The sequence below is a fragment of the Pholcus phalangioides genome, unplaced genomic scaffold, assembly GCF_987345545.1.
Source record: "Pholcus phalangioides strain wild (caught in Gottingen) unplaced genomic scaffold, Ppha-v1.0 ptg000027l_1, whole genome shotgun sequence".
Classification (NCBI taxonomy): domain Eukaryota; kingdom Metazoa; phylum Arthropoda; class Arachnida; order Araneae; family Pholcidae; genus Pholcus; species Pholcus phalangioides.
Window position 1 is genome coordinate 14,306,371 of NW_028301617.1, and position 19,038 is coordinate 14,325,408.

Below are 19,038 nucleotides of genomic sequence, written 5' to 3' on the forward strand. Positions count from 1 at the left end.
CCCTTCACTACCTGGGCCCTATGCTGAAAAAAAAGGTGTCAGCTGACCCCCTTCAAAGAGTCTTTTATAAGAATGAGTATACAATAAATATATATATATAAAGAAAAATTCCAATGCTAATCTTTGGAACCACTAACGCTGCCTTGAGATAAAAATGTTGCTTCCTTGTAAAATATCTGTATTGATAGCTCCCCCTAGTGAGGGAAGGATGAGATTTATTTGTGATCTGGAGACAGGTTCATTGATAGCATAAACCAAAGCTGCTTGAAAATTTGGGAACGTCCATGGTGCATCACTTTTTTTTGTATCGCTTTACCACAGCAGTTGCAAACAGGGAGGTGAACCAGCGGCATTCTAGATGGTGGTGGTTATAGTGGGCTGCATGATCATTTGGCATCGTGGAGCTATCATGTGAGGATCTATTATATGTATAATACAAGATATACGGAAGACTGGATGTTGTGAAGATATTTGTTATTTGAGATATTAATTTTTTAAGGAAGGAAAAAACTCATCTCTGCCTCTACCGGGAGTCGAACCCGGGCCCCTCGATTGCCGGACGAGTGCTCTGACCACTAAGCTACAGAGGAGATAGAGATTTTCCTTCGCTAGAGCGTATATATGCCGAACGGAACTGTGCAATGGACGGTGAAACATGTCATATTATATGTATATTTGTTGACGATATATAATACTTATCTTAAAATTAAACATGAAAGAATGACAAAAAAGTACATATAATGAATAAGACTCGCCTTCAGTTCCTGACTTTGACCTCATGGGAGCACTGGACAAGTGCCCATGTGAATATGGTATCTGGAAATTTTCCCCCTGAAAGTTTTTGCCTGTGCTGAACGTATTAGTGACTTATATGGCCACTGATACATGACAGACTGTGTGAGTAACCAAGTGATAAGGTAAATGACCATATAAAGTGTTTGAGTGACCGTATGAGTGAGGGAATGACCCAGTGAGTGTGCAGTGGACTGTTTGAATGACCAAGTGAGTGATCATATAAATGACAAGTGAGTAACTATGAACAAATGTATGAGGGACAAAATGAGTGACCATTTGAGTACGTGAGTGATTGTATAGTTGAGTGAATGACCAAGTGATGGTTATTAGAAAGCTATGCATTGTTGAAATTTTTTGCAGCATATTCACATGAGCCAGTCTCCCCATTAAAAAGTCTCGCCGCAGAGAGCACTCATAGTTTAAAAAATTGATTGCGTATGGCAGCACTACACATAACAAGCCTTACACAGAAACAAACTTCACGGAAGGTTCACTGTACATACATAGACCCACATTCCAACATATACCAATTCGTTAGAGGTTCCGCAGAGGAATATGGACGAGGTGCATGTCTGGTTTAGTAGCAGTAGTAGCTTATTCACATAATATTTACACCAGGGGGAAATGTCAGGTGTGAAATATCCAGGGCTGAATGTCCAGCTCAGTTAGTTGCTTGCTTGGTCACTCATATGGTCAGGGCAGGCAAAATGTGAGGGGGTAAATTGTCATTTTTATAAAATTACCTATTTTATAAAAACAAGAGAGAACAACGTGCCCAACACCCAACATTGGAAGATAGCTGCAAACTCACTGGGCATGTTAAGCAGTTTAAGCGAGAAAAAGAAATAATTCATTCCGATTAAAGCAGATCAAGCCAGTAAAAGTGGGCACACTATGACAGACTGATTAATTTTCATGATAGTTTTTTCCCCGCTCGTCCACCTTGATAAAGCAAGAAACGGTTCACTATTGGACGTACTAGAGATGTAAAATTCTCTAATAATCTTTTGGAATATTCTTGAAGTTACAATAAATATAACTTTACCTTATTTTTACTTGGTAATGGATGTCTCCTAAATTAAAAAATAATATGTATGTTTATGAATAATTAAGTATATAGATAGCTAGATATATACAGTCATTTGTTGTAACAAACTTTAAGAAACTGGAGAAATCACTTTGTTAAAATGAAATTTCCTTATAAAGGAATTCCAGGTTGTTGCATTGTTCCTATGCAAACCTATCCAGGGGATTAGAAAAGTGTTTGTTAAAAGGTGATTTTTTTTTTTTTTTTGCTAGAACGATATTCGTTAAAATGAGATTCGACTGTATATATAAAATAGCAAATAATGGTAAATTTGTTATATTTACGTATGTGAAAGAGGGAAGGTATATTTTGTTTTTTGCCTGCAAGCAAAAGTAACTATACAAAAAATGTCCTCATTCTCAGAGGATACAGAACTGTTTAAAAGGGCTATTCAGACTAATTATTCACAGTAGCTTGAAATTGAATAGATTAAAGAAAAAAGCAACGATAAAGGCAAATGATGAGAAAAACCCTGGATCCTTGGCATGTTTATACATAACAAATTAGCTAACCATGTACTTCAAAGTACCATCACTAGATAAAGGGTTAAGCAAAGATGAGCGTGGATCAGAATTTATTCACCATTTGGCAACTGCAGAAGGTATGCCTTGAGAGGGAGTTCTTTTAAAATTACCCAAATATAATCAGAAAAATAGTACTTTTTGGAAAGACGAATGTAATGGAAAGTTTGCAGAAAACATTGGTGTTGTGTTATGTGGTGGAAAGGGATGTGCGATGGAATGAGTTTGTGACACACACACAACAGAAGTCACATTTTAAAATTGCTGCAAGAGCTTTCATAATATCATACATGCAACACAACGAAGAGGAAAATTGAAGTTTGCAGCCCACAATATTCAACTTTTAAAGCAAAGAAAGTGAAATTTTGCTGATGGGGGGGGGGGGGGTCAATTAAAACTGGCTAAAAATCTGCTGAGTTAATACTCAAATGGCCCCCAATGTATTTTGTATTTTTAGGTTCAAAAAATTCCTTTTTCTCAGAATTACCATCAGTCAACCATTAAATCGTGGTTTCGTAATTTTAACGTGAAGTGGTAATTGAAAATGTGCCCTCTGTTAAATATTGTTACTTAAACTCCTTTAGGCGCGTGGCAGTGAATTTCTTTGTCAGCTTTAATTAAATTTGATCATTTTTGTCACACAACGGTCATTTTCTGCACACGAGGGCTAATTAGACCGGGACCAACAATTTATTGCCGATTCCGAATGGCAGGCTTGTTTCTTATACCCATCGAGAGATTGGTGCGTTAACCCCTCAATGGGGGACTTCCTGCGGTAGCAATTTTTTGCTGTGGATAGACCGGATGCGGTAGCTCGGTTGATAAGATACTCGCCTAAAGTACCAAAGGATGTTTAGAGGTGTCGCGAGTTCGATACCCAGTTCGTCCTTGTCAGAAAACTTTCCTGACACAGGGGTACAGCAAAAAACAGTGACTTGACTGCAGCAAAAAATTGCTGCCGCATGGAGTCCCCCATCGAAGGGTTAGCGCACCAACCTCTTGATGAGTACAAAAAATAAGCCTGCCATTCGGAATCGGCAGTAAATTGTAGGTCCCGGTCTAATTAGCCCTCGTGTGCAGAAAATGACCGTGCGACAAAAATGATCAATGATCAAAGCTTTAATTAAAAAATTTCATCACAAAAAGTGGAACAGAAATGTTTTCCTCGCTCACACTGGTTCTGTAGATGGAATTATGTTGGGTTGTTGGGGAGTTTCGGCACAGAGCCCAGGCCGCATATGGTTTGGAAGAAAAGAAAGTTGGTGTGGAGATTCTGTCTATCATTGTGATCACATGAGGTTTCTTTTCTGTGAAGATATATTTTTTCAGTCATAAGCACTAGTATTCCCCATGTTAAAACTCCCTTACTTTTTCCTAGAAGATTTGCGGGGGGAGGGGAAGAGAAATGGGAGTGGCAGTGCATCAACTAAGCATGGCCCCCCCCCCCCACATGCTAGTGCCAGGCCCCCAAGCCAGGATTTCACGAGGGCCCCCCCCCCACTTGAGAAAAGATTATGGTTAATTTTTATAGTAAAAATATAAACCATACTCCCTTTTGGTAGGGAAAAAAATTTCGAATGCCCCCTCCCCGATGAGAAAATCCTGCATACGCAACAAAGTTTGTATATACGCTAATACCTCTCTCGTTACTATGACAATCAATAATAAATACCTCTACAATCATTTTTTTTTTCAAATCTTTTTTGGAATTGCCTAGTTGTATTTTAAACTCTCGATACAATGATATTCTCTACTGCGATAAACCCCTCTATAACAACATTTTTAGGAGATTTTTGAAATCGCTACAGAACTATATTTTTTAATATGTTGCTCAAAATCGTTTTGAATTTCAACTTCGTCACTTGTTCTCGTTCTTCAGAAGGTGTCTAATAACATCAATATTTTTCAATAAAGGGGATCACAGAAAGATAAAGAAAGTTATTGATATACAAAGGTTTTTAACAGCTACCTGATGCGAAGATATATTTAGGAGAGAGAAAATTAATCTGCCCTTATGTGAAATCGAACCCACGACCCCTCACTTTCCAGGTGAACACACTAGACTACAAAGGCAACGAATACATAGCTGCCAAGTCTCCCGAATTTTAACTTCATCGCTCGACCTCCCGAAAAGTTCTTAAATCTCCCGAATTTTTACGAAAATCACAAAAATCCCTAATTGTCCCTAAACATTCCCTACTACATTAAAAAAATTTCCACTTATGGAAACAATCCCTAAGAAATTTCTTGTGGGGCATGAAGCCTCTTTTTTTTTTCCCTTTCGAAATGACGTTACACGTCGTAAATGGGGAAATTCCCTTTTTAAGGAAGTTTTACAAACTCTCTGATGGTAACAAGAAAGTTGCTTGTCTTATCCTGCAGGGAAATGGCTTAGCAGCCAATAGTCCTGGATAATAATTGAAGATTATAGTGACACGTATATGGTCAAAATTTCTTTGCGTGCAAAAATTACGTGCGATATAACAAAGCATGAATACTGATAAGCAAAAACATATTTAATCAATTTCAAAGATACTTATTCCGATGAATTTCCTTTCATCAAACGTTCCAGAAGAAGGCCGACTTTTCCTTTTTGTACAAGTTGTGTTACGGACATAAACATCGGTCATGGAAAGACTGCCATCATCACTCGTAAAATGAAAAAAAAAACCATCAAGCAAGCATTACAAAAAGTCAGTGTTCTTCAAAAATTGACGGTGTTTTCCTTCATCTTCCGATGATTTTTGGGTCATTCGCGCAGAATGTTTGTTCACAGCGTTTCTGATTGAACACAATATTTATTTTTATATCATTGAAGTTTTGGCCTCCAATTTCACTTATTTTTTGCGTAGGAATTTTATTCCCAAGGGTTTAACTTCCATGTGTGTAAAATCCCTATTTTAATTTGACTTCAGTTTTTGAGTAGGGATTTTATTCCCTATGCTTTAACTTTTATGTTTGGAAAATCCCTATTTTATTTGGAAAAATCCCTATTGTATTTATTAGGGAGGGTTTTAGCGTAAAATACGGGTTTGTGCGAAAATCTCCCGAATTTTCATTTTCAAAAGTTGGCAGCTATGCGAATATCTCAAACGATTGAGGCTGGTGGCAGTGTCAGCAATTGCGAGCTTTAGCCTGAGTTAGGTCCGACTGTCCATGTACGGTCCCGTTCAGTGCACACGAGCTCCAAGGAAATATTGAAATATTCGTTGCCTTTGTAGTCTAGTGGTCTAGGGTGTTCGATTCCCCGCCAAGGCTGTTGAATTTTTTTTCTTTCCTAAATATATCTTCGCATCAGCCAGCTGTTAAAAACCTTCATATAGATAGCGGAGAGTGACATCCTCAAACTGTGTGTAAGGCACAGAAGTGCAATGCAGTAAACTTCTCTACAGGGGTTTTATAAATAAACTAATCAATTACAATTTTTTTGCAGCAAATAAATACATAAACGTATTTTCTGATGGTATTACCAATGCAGATGTAGAAAAGATGACAACGACAGCATAAATTTGATCGCGTAAGGATAATGTTGCTTCTTGATATAACTATAATCCCTCTACCACAATATATTTCCTTGGTCCGTAGAATATTGTTATATCGAGGTTTCACTGTATAATTGAACTAAATATTGAAATATGTGTGTGTGTGCAATAAATATTATTACATTTTGATAGGACTATGTGATTTGTATATAATGTTGCGGGATACAATAAAGCTCCCCCATGGGCCGGTTAAGAGGATAGTTTGGCTTGGCGATATGGTTTTACCCCATAGAAAGCAGAATTTTTTTCGGGAGGGTGGGGGAATTACTTATTTTTGCTACAAAATAACACTATAATCTTGGGGGCCCCAAAGCAGAATGTGCCAGAATCTGTGACGTACGTCACAGAACAATTCGAAGAATTTTAAGAAAAAGTGCAAAAAACATTATTACATATATGGGGATTTTTACCGCAGAACATTTCCAGTCAGCCAAGGGCTAGTCGCAGAACAGTGCTAAACATTCTGCTTTGGGGCTTGGGGGCAGGGTTTAAAAACTCCAAAACCTCCTTTGCATACGCCAATGGTGATCGTGGTCCATGGTCAGCAGGGCTGCAACTGGGGATGGGAAACAATCAGATCTCGTGACCTGGATCAGAGGGTTCGTAAAAATTCACCTTTTATAACCTCTTCATCAAAATTACAAGGGGGCGCCAAAATATGTGCTTACCTCAATTGATCAAGTATTTAGTTTCGGCCCTGATGGACGGTATTCAGTGACAAAGTCTCTCAATTTAATGATAATACCTCTACTGCAATATTTTTCTTCATCCGCAGGATATTGCTATATCAACATTTCACTATAGTTTTAATATGTATACACGCAATATCAAATTTATCCTTAGTTTCTCTGAGATAAGATATCCACTGCATCTCTATATTTTTGTTGTCCATCAAGCAAGCAAGTATACACATACTACACCAAATGAAACTACTTAACAGTCTCTACATAAAAAACCACTTTGAAACGTGCTTTACATAAAACAAAATTCCTATCCAAACGTTTAATTTTCCTTTAATTTAAAACATCAAAGACTATTCCTCTAAGGTGAGAGTTTGCCAAACATGCGTTTTTGATAAAACGAAGCGATTCTGTAGTGCCAGGCAAAAAGAATATATAGGAATATAGGCATCCAAAAAGAATAAAAGAATTTATTGAATTAAAGAGTAAATGAATAGAAGTATTGCAGGGAGATCGTCCTCAAGACAGTACAGCGCCTTGAAAAGGCTAGTGAGAAATGTAGCCTCTCTTTTCAGAAGCAAGGAAAAGAAACCCCTTGATTTTTTCTAGGGGAGTGAGGGGATTATTAGAGGGCTGAGCGAAATCGTGGGATTCAATACACAGGTCATTCAACAGTCATCTCATACCCTACTTTTTGTAGGAAAACACTTAAGGCAGAACAGCCCGGCTGGCGGAACTCCATCCCTGGGACCTGGACCATTCTCGTCATTTTTTGTTTTTTCATGCGTTTTGTGTAATGAAGGTGTCCTTATACGTCAATAGCCATGATCATCACAATGTCTTTTCTTCCTTCCTGAGAGAACAACTGCCACCCAGGCCCGCTTCTAGTACATAGTTCTTTTCTTTGTTTCCGTTTTTTTTCCTGGTTACTTGTAGATGTGTATTGTTAAAAAAAAAAAGAATAAGAAGAATAGAAGGTACTTATCCGAGGATGATGTCACTATCCATACAAAGGTTCTTAACAGCTGGCTGATGCAAAGATATATTTAGGAAAGAGAGAAAATTCTACTGCCCTTGTGGGGAATCAAACCCACATCCTTTCACTTTCCGGGTGAACGCCCTAGACTACAGAGACAACAAATATCACAATCTTTCCTTGGAGCTCGTGTACACTGAATGGGACTGTACGTGGGCGGTCTGGCCTAACTCAGGCCAAAGCTCACAGTTGTTGACACTGCCACCAGTTGGTAACTTATCCTTAACTGTGAGTTTTGACCTGAGTTAGGTCTGACCGTCCACGCATGGTCCCATTTAGTGCACACAAGCTCCATTGAGATATTTGTTGCCTTTGTAGTCTAGTGGTCTAGAGCATTCATCCGGAAAGTGAAAGGACGTGGGTTTGATTCCCCACAAGGGCAGTTGAATTTTCTCTTTCCCAAATATATCCTCACATCAGCCAGCTGTTAAAAACCTTTGTATCGAGGGTACTTAGTTCAAGATATTCACTGATATTAAAGAGTCCTGTCTGTTTTCCGAAAAGGCATATCTGAAAGAAAAAAAAAATCAAAAAGTCCACCAAGACTGGAGCTCTGTAACCCCCCCCCCCCCTGGGGGGAACATGATACTAAGGGTATGTTCACACACATATACAAAGTCACGCTCGATAAATCACTTGATTTGTCATGCGACAATTCACATGCAGAACATGTGTTGCATGATTTTGTATATGAGTGTAGACGTGTTTCTACGACTTAAACTTGCAACTTTTATCTATGAATATGTCTGATATGATTATCGCAGAATGTGTGTTCTGCGACTTTGGATATTAGTGTGAATGTATCTTAAAGCACCTATACTAGGTGCTCTAATATATATTGTGATGAAATTAGATGTCACCAATTAGTGCATCTGTTCCCAAGAGAAATTGCAGAAATGTTAGAAAAAAAAGCCTAAATGTAAAAAACAAAAAGGCTAAACAAAAATTAATGAAAATTTGAAATCAATTTAAGAAAAAATGCTCGAAATAACAATAATTCAAACTGATTTATAATTTGGAATTAATAAAAATTCAAACTTGATAGAAATTCAGAATAGATCGATGATTCCCAACGTGGGGCAATTTGATTTTTAAGTGGAGTAATTTGAGAATGTGAGTTTTTCTATTGAGACTTATATGGAACTTTTCAAAATTCCCTCATTTCTATATCAGTTCAAGTTTTTTAAAAAACAATTTTGTGAAGACTTCTTTTATTTTTCTGTTTCAGTGCTCTCTTTGGAAGGGGTTTGACCAGTGGTTCTAAACATTTTGTGTTTCACGTAAAATTTGTGCCAACAAGATGAGGTCCACAGACTCCCTGTGCCAATACAATGAAGATCACCAACCCCTTTACAAAACAATATTCTGTACAGTGGAACTTCGGTGAATGAACTTAATTCGTTCTGCTAATGTGCTTGTTATACGAATCACTCGTTATTCGAATCAAACTTCTTCATAGGAAATAATGGAAACTTGGATAATTTGTTCCACAATAATTCATTCACATGAAAATGATTAATAAAAACTCCATTTATTCAATAATGCAACACAATTATAATATAACAAATAATACGTAAAATATTTAAAAAGTAATGCCATAAATAAACATACAATACAGTAATGTGTTTACAAATTAACTTACTCTAAATGACCAGAAAAAAGAAGACTATAGTTTAAGACGACTTACGCAATCATTCTCACAGTCTGTAAACTTTTTGTGTATGTGCGTTGTATGACTTTAAAAATGAACCCTCTATCATAGGCATAATATAACCTTATGTCTATGAACCCTATCTATGACTTGCTTTTACCTCTTTTTTTGTTTTTTTCGAAAATGGGAAACCACACTATTGATGGACAGATTTATTGCTTGCACCGCTAGATTCATTTGGGGTGGTTCTCTTCTACAAAGATTCCCACGAGCCACACATCTCTTACTCTCATTTGAAGTAAGGAACTCCTCATTTCTCTCTTTGTCTTTCTCAGACGAGATGTCTTGCATAAGGTCTTGCTGTTGCGTGCAATGGAGATCCATCTGTTCGTCAATGGATTTGACTATGTTCCTCCACTAGTTCTTGAATGTTCCACTCATGTACCTCCAGCCCCATGGTCTTCCCCCAAAGACACAATATCTTCATAAATGGCGAAACAAGTGCACATATGTGTGGTCACAATGCTATATCTAGTTCCAGACCGTAAGCAGTCATGTTTGTATGGGTGTTCATTTTTCGAGTTGGGTATGCTGACCGAAGACTAAGGGAGAATATTACCCACAATTTCACAGTAGTGTGTGAACAAAAGCAAAAACCCCATCAGTTCAGTTGTGATTGCATGAAAATAAACAAAACGCAACATGTTTGCTTGTAAGCGAATCATCACTCGTTAATAGAATAAAAATTTTTGCTTGTTTTGCAAATTGCTCGTTAACCGAAGTTCTACTGTATATAGCAATGTAAAAATAATGGGTTAATTAAAAGTATTCATACTTTTCAGGCTGTGTTTGAGGCTTTTTTTATCAACAGGACATCATCGGTGCAGGTATCATTAAGCAAGGAGATGGAAAACCGTGATCCACTGGCGCTTCGGCTGAAGACGCCGCAAAATCCATGTCGTTGTTGTGAACAAGTGACATATCAGTGACACAGATAGTCGACTGTCTTCGAGGAAGTCGTTTCACCTCCTTGCTTGCCGTCCTGCAACGATGTTCACCCCAGCAGTATTTGTGTGTGTGTATCAAATACCAGTTGAGTTAGTTACAAATTGGAACAAGAAAGAAATCGGACAATTTCCCAGAGTATATCCAGTGGAAAATTTGTTATTGTTCCTTAGTTGAAACTACAAAACCAAACACATAAAACTGATTCCCATGTAGGGAAATCGTGGTTATGATAAAGTTATTGCAAGACAAGGAACTTGAAATAGAATTCTTCGACTTGAATTCCCAGGCAATTCAAGAGAAATTGTTTTTTAAATAAGAAACGAAAAATATTCCCAAATGGCGAAAAATCCGATTGATAAAAATTTAAAAAAAAATACTGTATTATATTTTACTACATACTAATTAAATTATCGGTTACACCATCAATGTTCAATCACACAGTATGTAAATACTGTGCATATGTAAATACCCTCAAACACGGCATGACAGCCCGAAAAGTAAGAATACTCTTTTAAACTCCGGCCACTAAAGCCTACCTTCCTACTATTTAATGAGATAATTGTTTTCTGATTCAAGCTCACAGACCAGCCTGAAGTCACTCTAAGGACCCCTGGTTAAGAGAATCACTGCTCTTAATTGAATAAATGATCTTTTTGGCTCCATTAAAGTGAGTAGGAGTTTACTATGGAATTTTAAGATTTTCAAATAACGGGTAAAGAGAAAAAACTTATGGTGGGGGGGGGGGGGGGGTGAACCTGTGTTGTGTGAAATTTAAAAAGATGCAAAGTAAAGAAAATTTGTTTTTGTTATGTAAAAACCAAACTTTGTTATAGCACTATGAAGTTCCAAGTGGAGCTGACTAAAGTTCTAGTTACGAGGAGGGGACATCAGGACTTCAGAGATGATTTGGTGGGACATGACCTGAAAGAAAGTTAGGGACCACTGCGATAAACGAAAAAATTAAAGGCGAGATTAATAAATAAAGCAAAATAATCGAAAATAGTGAGAAAAGTTGTTCCAGAATAACTAAAACAATGAAAATTGCGAATTACCATGGAAGACATAATTTTAAATTTAATGAAAACTTTCAATAATTTTGCCCCTCTCCCCGATGCAAGACCTGATTCGGCCAAACACAGGTCCGAAATTAATTAACCTGAAATTAAAAGGGACAACTCGGAGAATGGCCCCACATTCTGCAAAAGTCCCCTAGACTATGATCTGAATCTTCTGTGGGCCCCAGTATAAGTGAATTTATAGTGGAAAAAAACAAAAACGATAAGAATGGTCCCGGGCTCACCCCACCTCTGTGAGGCTCATGCCACTAAGAATGCTGTTATATGCAGTGAAAAACTAGTTCGTGCGATCTCGAAATGCTCATTCAATGGGAATGCACACGAATGTTTGGAATCCACAATTTTTATATTGCATTTCAGCTAGCACGAACCTAACGTTGTGTGTTCAAAATCCTTCAATATCCTGTTATTGCCCGCGTTGGGAACTTTATTTGCAAGTTTCACTTCTATCGCGGTAGATTCTCACGCTCCTTTTTTGTATCTTAATTTTTTTACCTCACCCTTCTAGGAAATTTGCTCCTGTTGCAGCTATATATTATTTTGATATTATAATAACTCTAAAACCTTTTTCAGGTAAATGAAGATCTTCTCCAAAATCCGGGGGAAAACACTTCTAATTCTGTACAAGTTGAAACATAACCACAGTATTCGCAGCAATATTTAACCGGCAATCGAACTTGGTAAATTACAAAGGATCTGCTCTCAGTTCAAATAAGTCTTCGATATTCTTCTAACTCTTTTGAAATGAATAAATCATCTGTGAGATCACATAATCAACATGATGATGCCCAAGGAGAAAATTATAGTTGCATTCCGATCTCGGCAACATCGAATGTGATTCATTGCGAACCCATTTCTCATGATCTTTTTGGCACTAAAGGTAATCCGCATAAGTGTGAATGCTGCAAGAAAACTTTTTCGAAGAGCTCTGAATTGAACGTTCACAAAAGATTTCACGCTGGAGAGAAGCCGTACGAGTGTGATTTGTGTGGCAAAACATTCAAACGGATTGTCAATTGGAATAGTCACAAAAGAGTTCACTCTCGAGAAAAGCCGTACGAGTGTGATTTGTGTGGCAAAACATTCAAACGGATTGTCAATTGGAATAGTCACAAAAGAGTTCACTCTCGAGAAAAGCCGTACGAGTGTGACTATTGTGGCAAAACGTTTTCTGAACTCAGCACTTTGAAGAAACATAAAAGAGTTCACACTGGTGAGAAGCCATATAAGTGTGATGTGTGTAATAAAACGTTTTCACAAATCGGACATTTGAGCAGACATAAAAGAGTTCACACTGGTGAGAAACCACATGAGTGCGATGTTTGTGGTATAACTTTTTCTGAAACGGGCACTTTAAACAAACACAAAAGAATTCACACTGGAGAGAAGCCGTACGAGTGCGATATTTGTAGTAAAAGGTTTTCTCGAAACGGAAATTTAAACATGCACAAAAGAGTTCACACTGGCACAAAACCATATAAGTGTGATTATTGTGGTAAAACGTTCTCTAAAATCGCCAATTTAAACATTCACAAAAGGATTCACACCGGAGAGAAGCCGTATGAGTGCGATTATTGTCGTAAAACGTTTTCTGAAACTGCCAATTTAAACACACACAAAAGAATTCACAATGGAGAGAAACCGTATGGGTGCAATATTTGCAGTAAAAAGTTTTCTCGAAACGACAATTTAAAAAAACACAAAAGGATTCACACCGGAGAAAAGCCGTTTGGGTGCGATTATTGTGATAAAACGTTCTCTGAAATCACCAATTTAAACAGACACAAAAGGATTCACACTGGAGAGAAGCCGTATAGGTGCGATTATTGCGGTAAAGCATTTTCTGAAAATCAAAGTTTAAAAAAGCATATGAGAGTTCATACTAAAGAAAAGCCATATGAGTGCGATGTGTGTGGTAAAACGTTTTCCCAAATATGCCATTTAAACAAACACAAAAGATGTCACAATGGAGAGGAGCGATAGATCATATCCAAGTCCTTTGATAATGCATTCCAAGAATATAATGCTAATTTCCTTTTGTCAGCTATAGTTAAGTCTTACTTCTTTTTTTCTAGGTGTTCATTTTTGGTATACAGTAAATTGTTGACTCAATGGACTAATCAAGCTTCAGATTGGTTATGGGTTATAAATTGCGAAGAACTGGATAACGAACAAAGATGAATTTCGGAAAGTTCACATTTCTTTGCGCGGAATCGAATCATCACCGTCCTCCCACTATTCGGGCTGGGTATAAAAAAATTTGCATTCCTAGATATAATACAAGCAATTTAGTGTCTCGTGTGGTCGAAATGAACCAATGAGTCACCTGTACAAAAATATTTGGCGAAATTTACATTTGGCGATGTACAGTAAAATTTCTCTTTCTCGAAAAATGAAAAACATTCTTGCATTTACTGTAATAAATCAATGCATTTTCACCTCTCTATACTGAAATAATTTTTGGAAATCTGTATCTCGGAAGCCAAGACCAATGACAGTAAAAAGAAAACACAGGAATTCATTTTCTTTCGAGCAAATCTGGCTTTTCTCCGGAGGTGAAAGAAACTGATGAGAAAGGATTATTCCTATTATGGTCCATTGTGATGATGGATCTGGTCAGTCATAGGCGGATACTATGACTGACAGGGGATGGATGCCATGTGAATGGCTTGTTCAGCATGGCAAAAAGTCAGCCAACATGCAATTCAAAATTGCTTCAAAAAAGCTGTGGGTTAGGAAGCACAGTCATCTCAGAGATGAAAAATCAGATCTGGTGGTTCACTCGAATTTCAACGATCCTCAGAACAATGTAGAAGATGAAATTTCAAAACATTTGGCATTACTAAAAACATTTAAAACTAGAAATTTCATTTTTCGATTTTGTGGAAATGGACAGTTCACTACGAACTTGCAGTATCTTGACCGATACGGAAATTATTGCTAAATGCATGGTCGACTCAGGTGATGAAAATACGGTAGAAGATGCTTCAGAGGAATTACAGAAAAGTAATTGAAAAATGCTGCGACAATTTCTGCAGCAAACTGAGAAGATAGGACCCGAAATATTTGCAGCTCTTGCTAGTGTAGATGAAATTGTGAAAGCTCAAAGAGCTGAAAATATGCATCAAAGTTTATTTTAAATAAGGCATGTAAATAAAGTGAATTTAACGGAAAAGCAAACAAACTCGAATGTATTTTAGTGTACAGGGCGTTTCAAAAAGAATCACCCGATTTGAAATGCGTATATTACGAAAAATATCGAACATAGACATTTAAGATTAATTTTATATTACATGGCTAATCAAAATTTGTTTACAAACCAAATAAAAGGTGCTCAATATGTCTACCTTGGGATGCGTGGCATATATCTATACGGTAGTCAAATTCGTCCCAAACTTTTGCGAGCATGTTCGCATCCACTGCGAGTGGAGTTCTGTGGACTACGTGCGAAACTCTGTCGGATGTGCTTTACATTTTCGTGTGCGGGGACGGCCAGCGGATTTCCCTTTACACAGACAACCCGTGTCTCGGAATTGCTTGTACTATCGCCTAATGCTCTGAGCGATAGAAAGTTCAACTCCAGGATATTGTCGACGAAAAGCCCGATGAACAGTTGTTACAAACTCATATTTCGTGAAGCTTAGAACAAAAACAATTTCTGTTGTGCAGTCGTCATCTTCATAAACACTGAAATGGCGGCCAAAGGAAGAACGTTAGCGCTACGTGTCGGTCACTGCGTGAAACTCGAGATTTCCCTCTTTCTACCTATACATTATTCGATCAAAACGAATTAAAAGCTGAATAGTTATGATTTTTTTAATCGGATGATTCTTTTTGAAACACTCTGTATCTACATACAGTGTGATTGAACATTGATGGTGTAACCGATAATTTAATTAGTATGTAGTAAAATATAATACAGTATTTTTTTTTTAATTTTTATCAATCGGATTTTTCGCCATTTGGGAATATTTTTCGTTTCTTATTTAAAAAACAATTTCTCTTGAATTGCCTGGGAATTCAAGTCGAAGAATTCTGTTTCAAGTTCCTTGTCTTGCAATAACTTTATCATAACCACGATTTCCCTACACGTGAATCAGTTTTATGTGTTTGGTTTTGTAGTTTCAACTAAGGAACAATAACAAATTTTCCACTGGATATACTCTGGGAAATTGTCCGATTTCTTTCTTGTTCCAATTTGTAACTAACTCAACTGGTATTTGATACACACACACTAGGCTTCCAAGTCTCTTAAACTCGGTAAAGAGATCATATTTACTATTGTGAAGAAAACGTTCCCCAACACCTTCAAATGCAATCAAATTTGCGTTCAGTTGTTGCCCGTTAGTGTTACCTAACGTACAACGGGACAAAGTTTAAAAGGTTTGACAACTCAGCTGTGTTTCTTTATGACGGACGACGGAATAAATGAATTGGTGATACCGAGACTCACTTTTTCTGAATATTATTCAGCAAAACTTCCGATTGAATCACTCCTCATGAATGAACTGAAAATTAATGAATAATATATATATAAATATATATATTTTTTATGTAGTACATTCTATTTATTTCACACAGAAAAGAAGTAAATTCACGCAAACTTTCTCATTGTTTGCTAATTTTGTTGATTTTGTTTGTTTTGTTTCGGGGGGGGGGGGGTCCTCCATTTGGAAAACCTGTATCCGCCAGTGCTCAAAGAGCTTGTTGGATGCACATTTTCGTTTGCTTCAAAATAAAACATGGTCTACTTGATGCTGTATCCGTATAAATTTCGTAAGACTTATAAACTCTTTTAACATCTCTTGAACTTGAAAAACCAGGCAGTGATACCAAAGTAATATTCCTTACGAACAGAGGCGTACGCGGGGGCCAGCTGCCCCTCTCCCTCAAAGCAAAAAAAATAAAAAAATTGTTTAATATTTCGATTTAAAACCAAATTCGGGAGAAAATACCTTCATGCTATTTTTAACAAATTCTGTTAATTTAAATTTAATTAACAGAACCTTTTTTGAAGGTTGATAACTCAAAATTTCTAGGAAAGAAAACTTTCGTGCCCCCTCCAAAGGTCAATCCTGTGAACGCCCCTGTCATGGAATTTCTAACGCAAATTGTATCTGTTGAAAAAGTAGCAACACTCACAAGAGCCCCAACAAACGAAGACCCAGTAGCGCATTTGTTGATCCACCCCCATTGACAAAACATGGGAAAATTGCATAAAATGAGGGTGAAAAATAACAACTAATATATACTGTATTGTTCCGGATAATTTCTCATACGTCCTTGAAATGAGCAGAGGATGAAATAATTTAAAGGACGTCACAGATTTATTCACAGAAAAAAGCTATTTACAGTTATTCACAAGAGCGAACTACAAATAATCTCGCATTGCGAATAAACTCCAACAACTGACCACTCTTGTGATGACATCACTTTTTATACATACGGCAGAAGTTTCGAGAAAACTCCATTTCACAGTTCCAAATTAGCGGTGCCACATGGCGGCCAGAAAATTAACGTTTCAACGTTTTGGATGTTTCGTATTCACATTTCTCCTTTGGCAACAAGACTTTTGGCCAGTTTCTAGATTTTGAGGGGTTCTTAACAAATGCGCTATCAATTATTTAAAGGTGAAAAATGACTATTTACATAATCTATGTAACACTGCCACCACCCCTTTTAAAATTGATTATACCGACAATTCAATCTTCAAGTCGGCGGGTCGTACTTTGCCACTCACTGTGGTAGGGAGCCAGTCTGTTGAAGTCGACCACCTTTCACTTTGACGATGAAGTTCTTTGAATCCGAATTACCACATCGTTCAGTTTCTTCACGGCTGTAGGGTAATTCCCAAGATATCTGGAGTTTCGGGCAAAATCCTTTCCGGCGCTTCTGGTTCCAGAGCTAGACGAGGTTGTGAGACGTGGCCTTCATCTTTTCGAAGCCGATATTGATCCTGTCTCTGGCGATTCGATGCGCATCCTGGAGCAGCTCCTGAAGTCCCTCGACGTATTCTTCCGATGGAAGACGAGCATTTGGCGGTCGTCCAAACAGCAGGTCACCTGGTAGCCGAAGATCTCGTTCCATGAACATCTGTGCTGGTTAAAATCCGGTGCTCTCACGCACGGCAATCGGTAGGCCAGCAGGAAAAGCTGTAACTTTTTGTCCCAATCTCGTTGGTTCTGCGACACGAAGAGCGAGAGGTCGTTCATGATGGTTCTATTGAAACTCGACCATCCTGTCAGATTCCGGATGAAGCAGCGTAGATTGCGTTTCTCTATTCCCTGGTCAGAATGGATCAGTATGGGGACTCAAAATCGAGACACCTAATTTCGCACAAAAACTTCAGCCAGCGTCACTGCTTCTTGATCAGGAGCAGGATACGCTTCCGGCCATTTGGTAAAATGGTCCATCGCCACAAGTATGTACTTGTAACCATCGTGAGTTCTAGGTAACGGTTTTAGGATGTCCGGGGCGATTCTCTCAAACAACGCACCAACGTTGTAGCATTGAAAGTGGTCTCGGGTGCGCTTCGGAGGACGTTCGCGAACCTTGAGAGTCTTGGTTACGCCCAATGCTGCGGTGGGTCTTCCGTGCACCTCTTCCCAAAACTTCCACTCGGCCTCTTGGTAGGATAAGTTGCCATCTGAACGTCTTTCCATCCTCTTACTCCCATTTGCTGTACAGCACGCCATCTGTCATCTCCAGGGAGTCCCATAGCTCCCAGTATCTTTTGGAAGACGTCTTGCTACGTTGGTTCATTCCTGGTGGATGCCTTCAAGTCCATTATTAGTCGCATGTCAGGATCTTCTAATTGGGCCTTCCGAGTGTTCTCGTTGCTCCAGTGATCGTCGCTTGAAACTTGAAATTATCTGTCTCACTGCTAAGTTCACCGGCCTGCCCTTAACTCTTGACACGACACAATGACGACAGTCCCGTGGATACGGTCTTCTCGATTGGGCGTCGGCATTACCGTGCGATGCTTCATTACGATGCTGGATTTCCATGTCGTACTCCTGCAGCAGTTGTATTCATCGACCTTCTTAAGCCTCGGGGTTCTTAAAGTTTAACAGCCAGCTGAATGAGGCGTGGTCCACGCGAAGGAGAAATTTCCGAACGTAGAGGTAGTGATGAAAATATCTACGGCCTTGACGGTTACGAGCAGCTCCTTCCTTGTGACGCAATAATTCCTCTCTGGTTCGAACAAGCTTTTGCTGTGGTAGGCAATGACGTGTTCCTTGCCGCCCACTTACAATAGAACGGCTTCGATCCTGTTGTTACTTACGTCCGTGTTGAGGATGAATTCCTTATTTGTTCGTTGAAACGCCAATATTGGAGCCGATAGGGCTTGTTTTAGTTACGTAAAAGCGCCTCCGCACTCATCAGTTCACATTAATTTTTGTTTGGCTTCAGTGAGTGGATGGAATGGGCTCGCTACCGTGGAGGAGCCGTGGACGAATTTCTGGTAATATGCGCATAGTCCCAGAAAGCTCCTAAGCTCGTGCACATTCTCTGGTCGCTTGCAGTCTGCCAAGGCTTTGGTCTTCTCAGGATCCGCCCATTTCCTCTCGAGAAATGATGTGACCAAAGTAGGTGCCTACGTGTCTAAACAGCCGGCACTTTGTCGAGCTCAGTTTCAAAT

General features: G+C 38.4%; 1 protein-coding gene and 1 non-coding gene across 6 annotated transcripts in view; one reads left to right on the forward strand and one right to left on the reverse strand.

The window, feature by feature from the left end:
- LOC149068520 (uncharacterized) overlaps positions 1-19,038 on the forward strand; it is a 30,952-nt gene that overhangs the window by 450 nt on the left and 11,464 nt on the right. Inside the window, exons 2-3 of one of the 5 annotated variants that reach the window (XR_016195230.1) lie at positions 5,837-5,920; positions 8,890-10,267. The exons of 1 other annotated variant lie outside the window; for it this stretch is intronic. Coding sequence is in view for 1 of the 4 variants with exons in the window: in XM_089251864.1 (XP_089107990.1) it covers positions 12,141-13,379 (1,239 nt within the window). In the remaining 3 variants the exon portion in view is untranslated. Of the gene's footprint in view, positions 1-5,836; positions 5,921-8,889; positions 10,281-11,969; positions 15,299-19,038 lie in introns of those variants that run through there. 3 more of the 5 variants (XR_016195229.1, XM_089251863.1, XM_089251864.1) reach the window with 3 other exon arrangements.
- On the reverse strand, positions 519-590 carry TRNAA-GGC (transfer RNA alanine (anticodon GGC)). Its single transcript has one exon. It is a non-coding gene; the product is annotated as a tRNA-Ala (tRNA).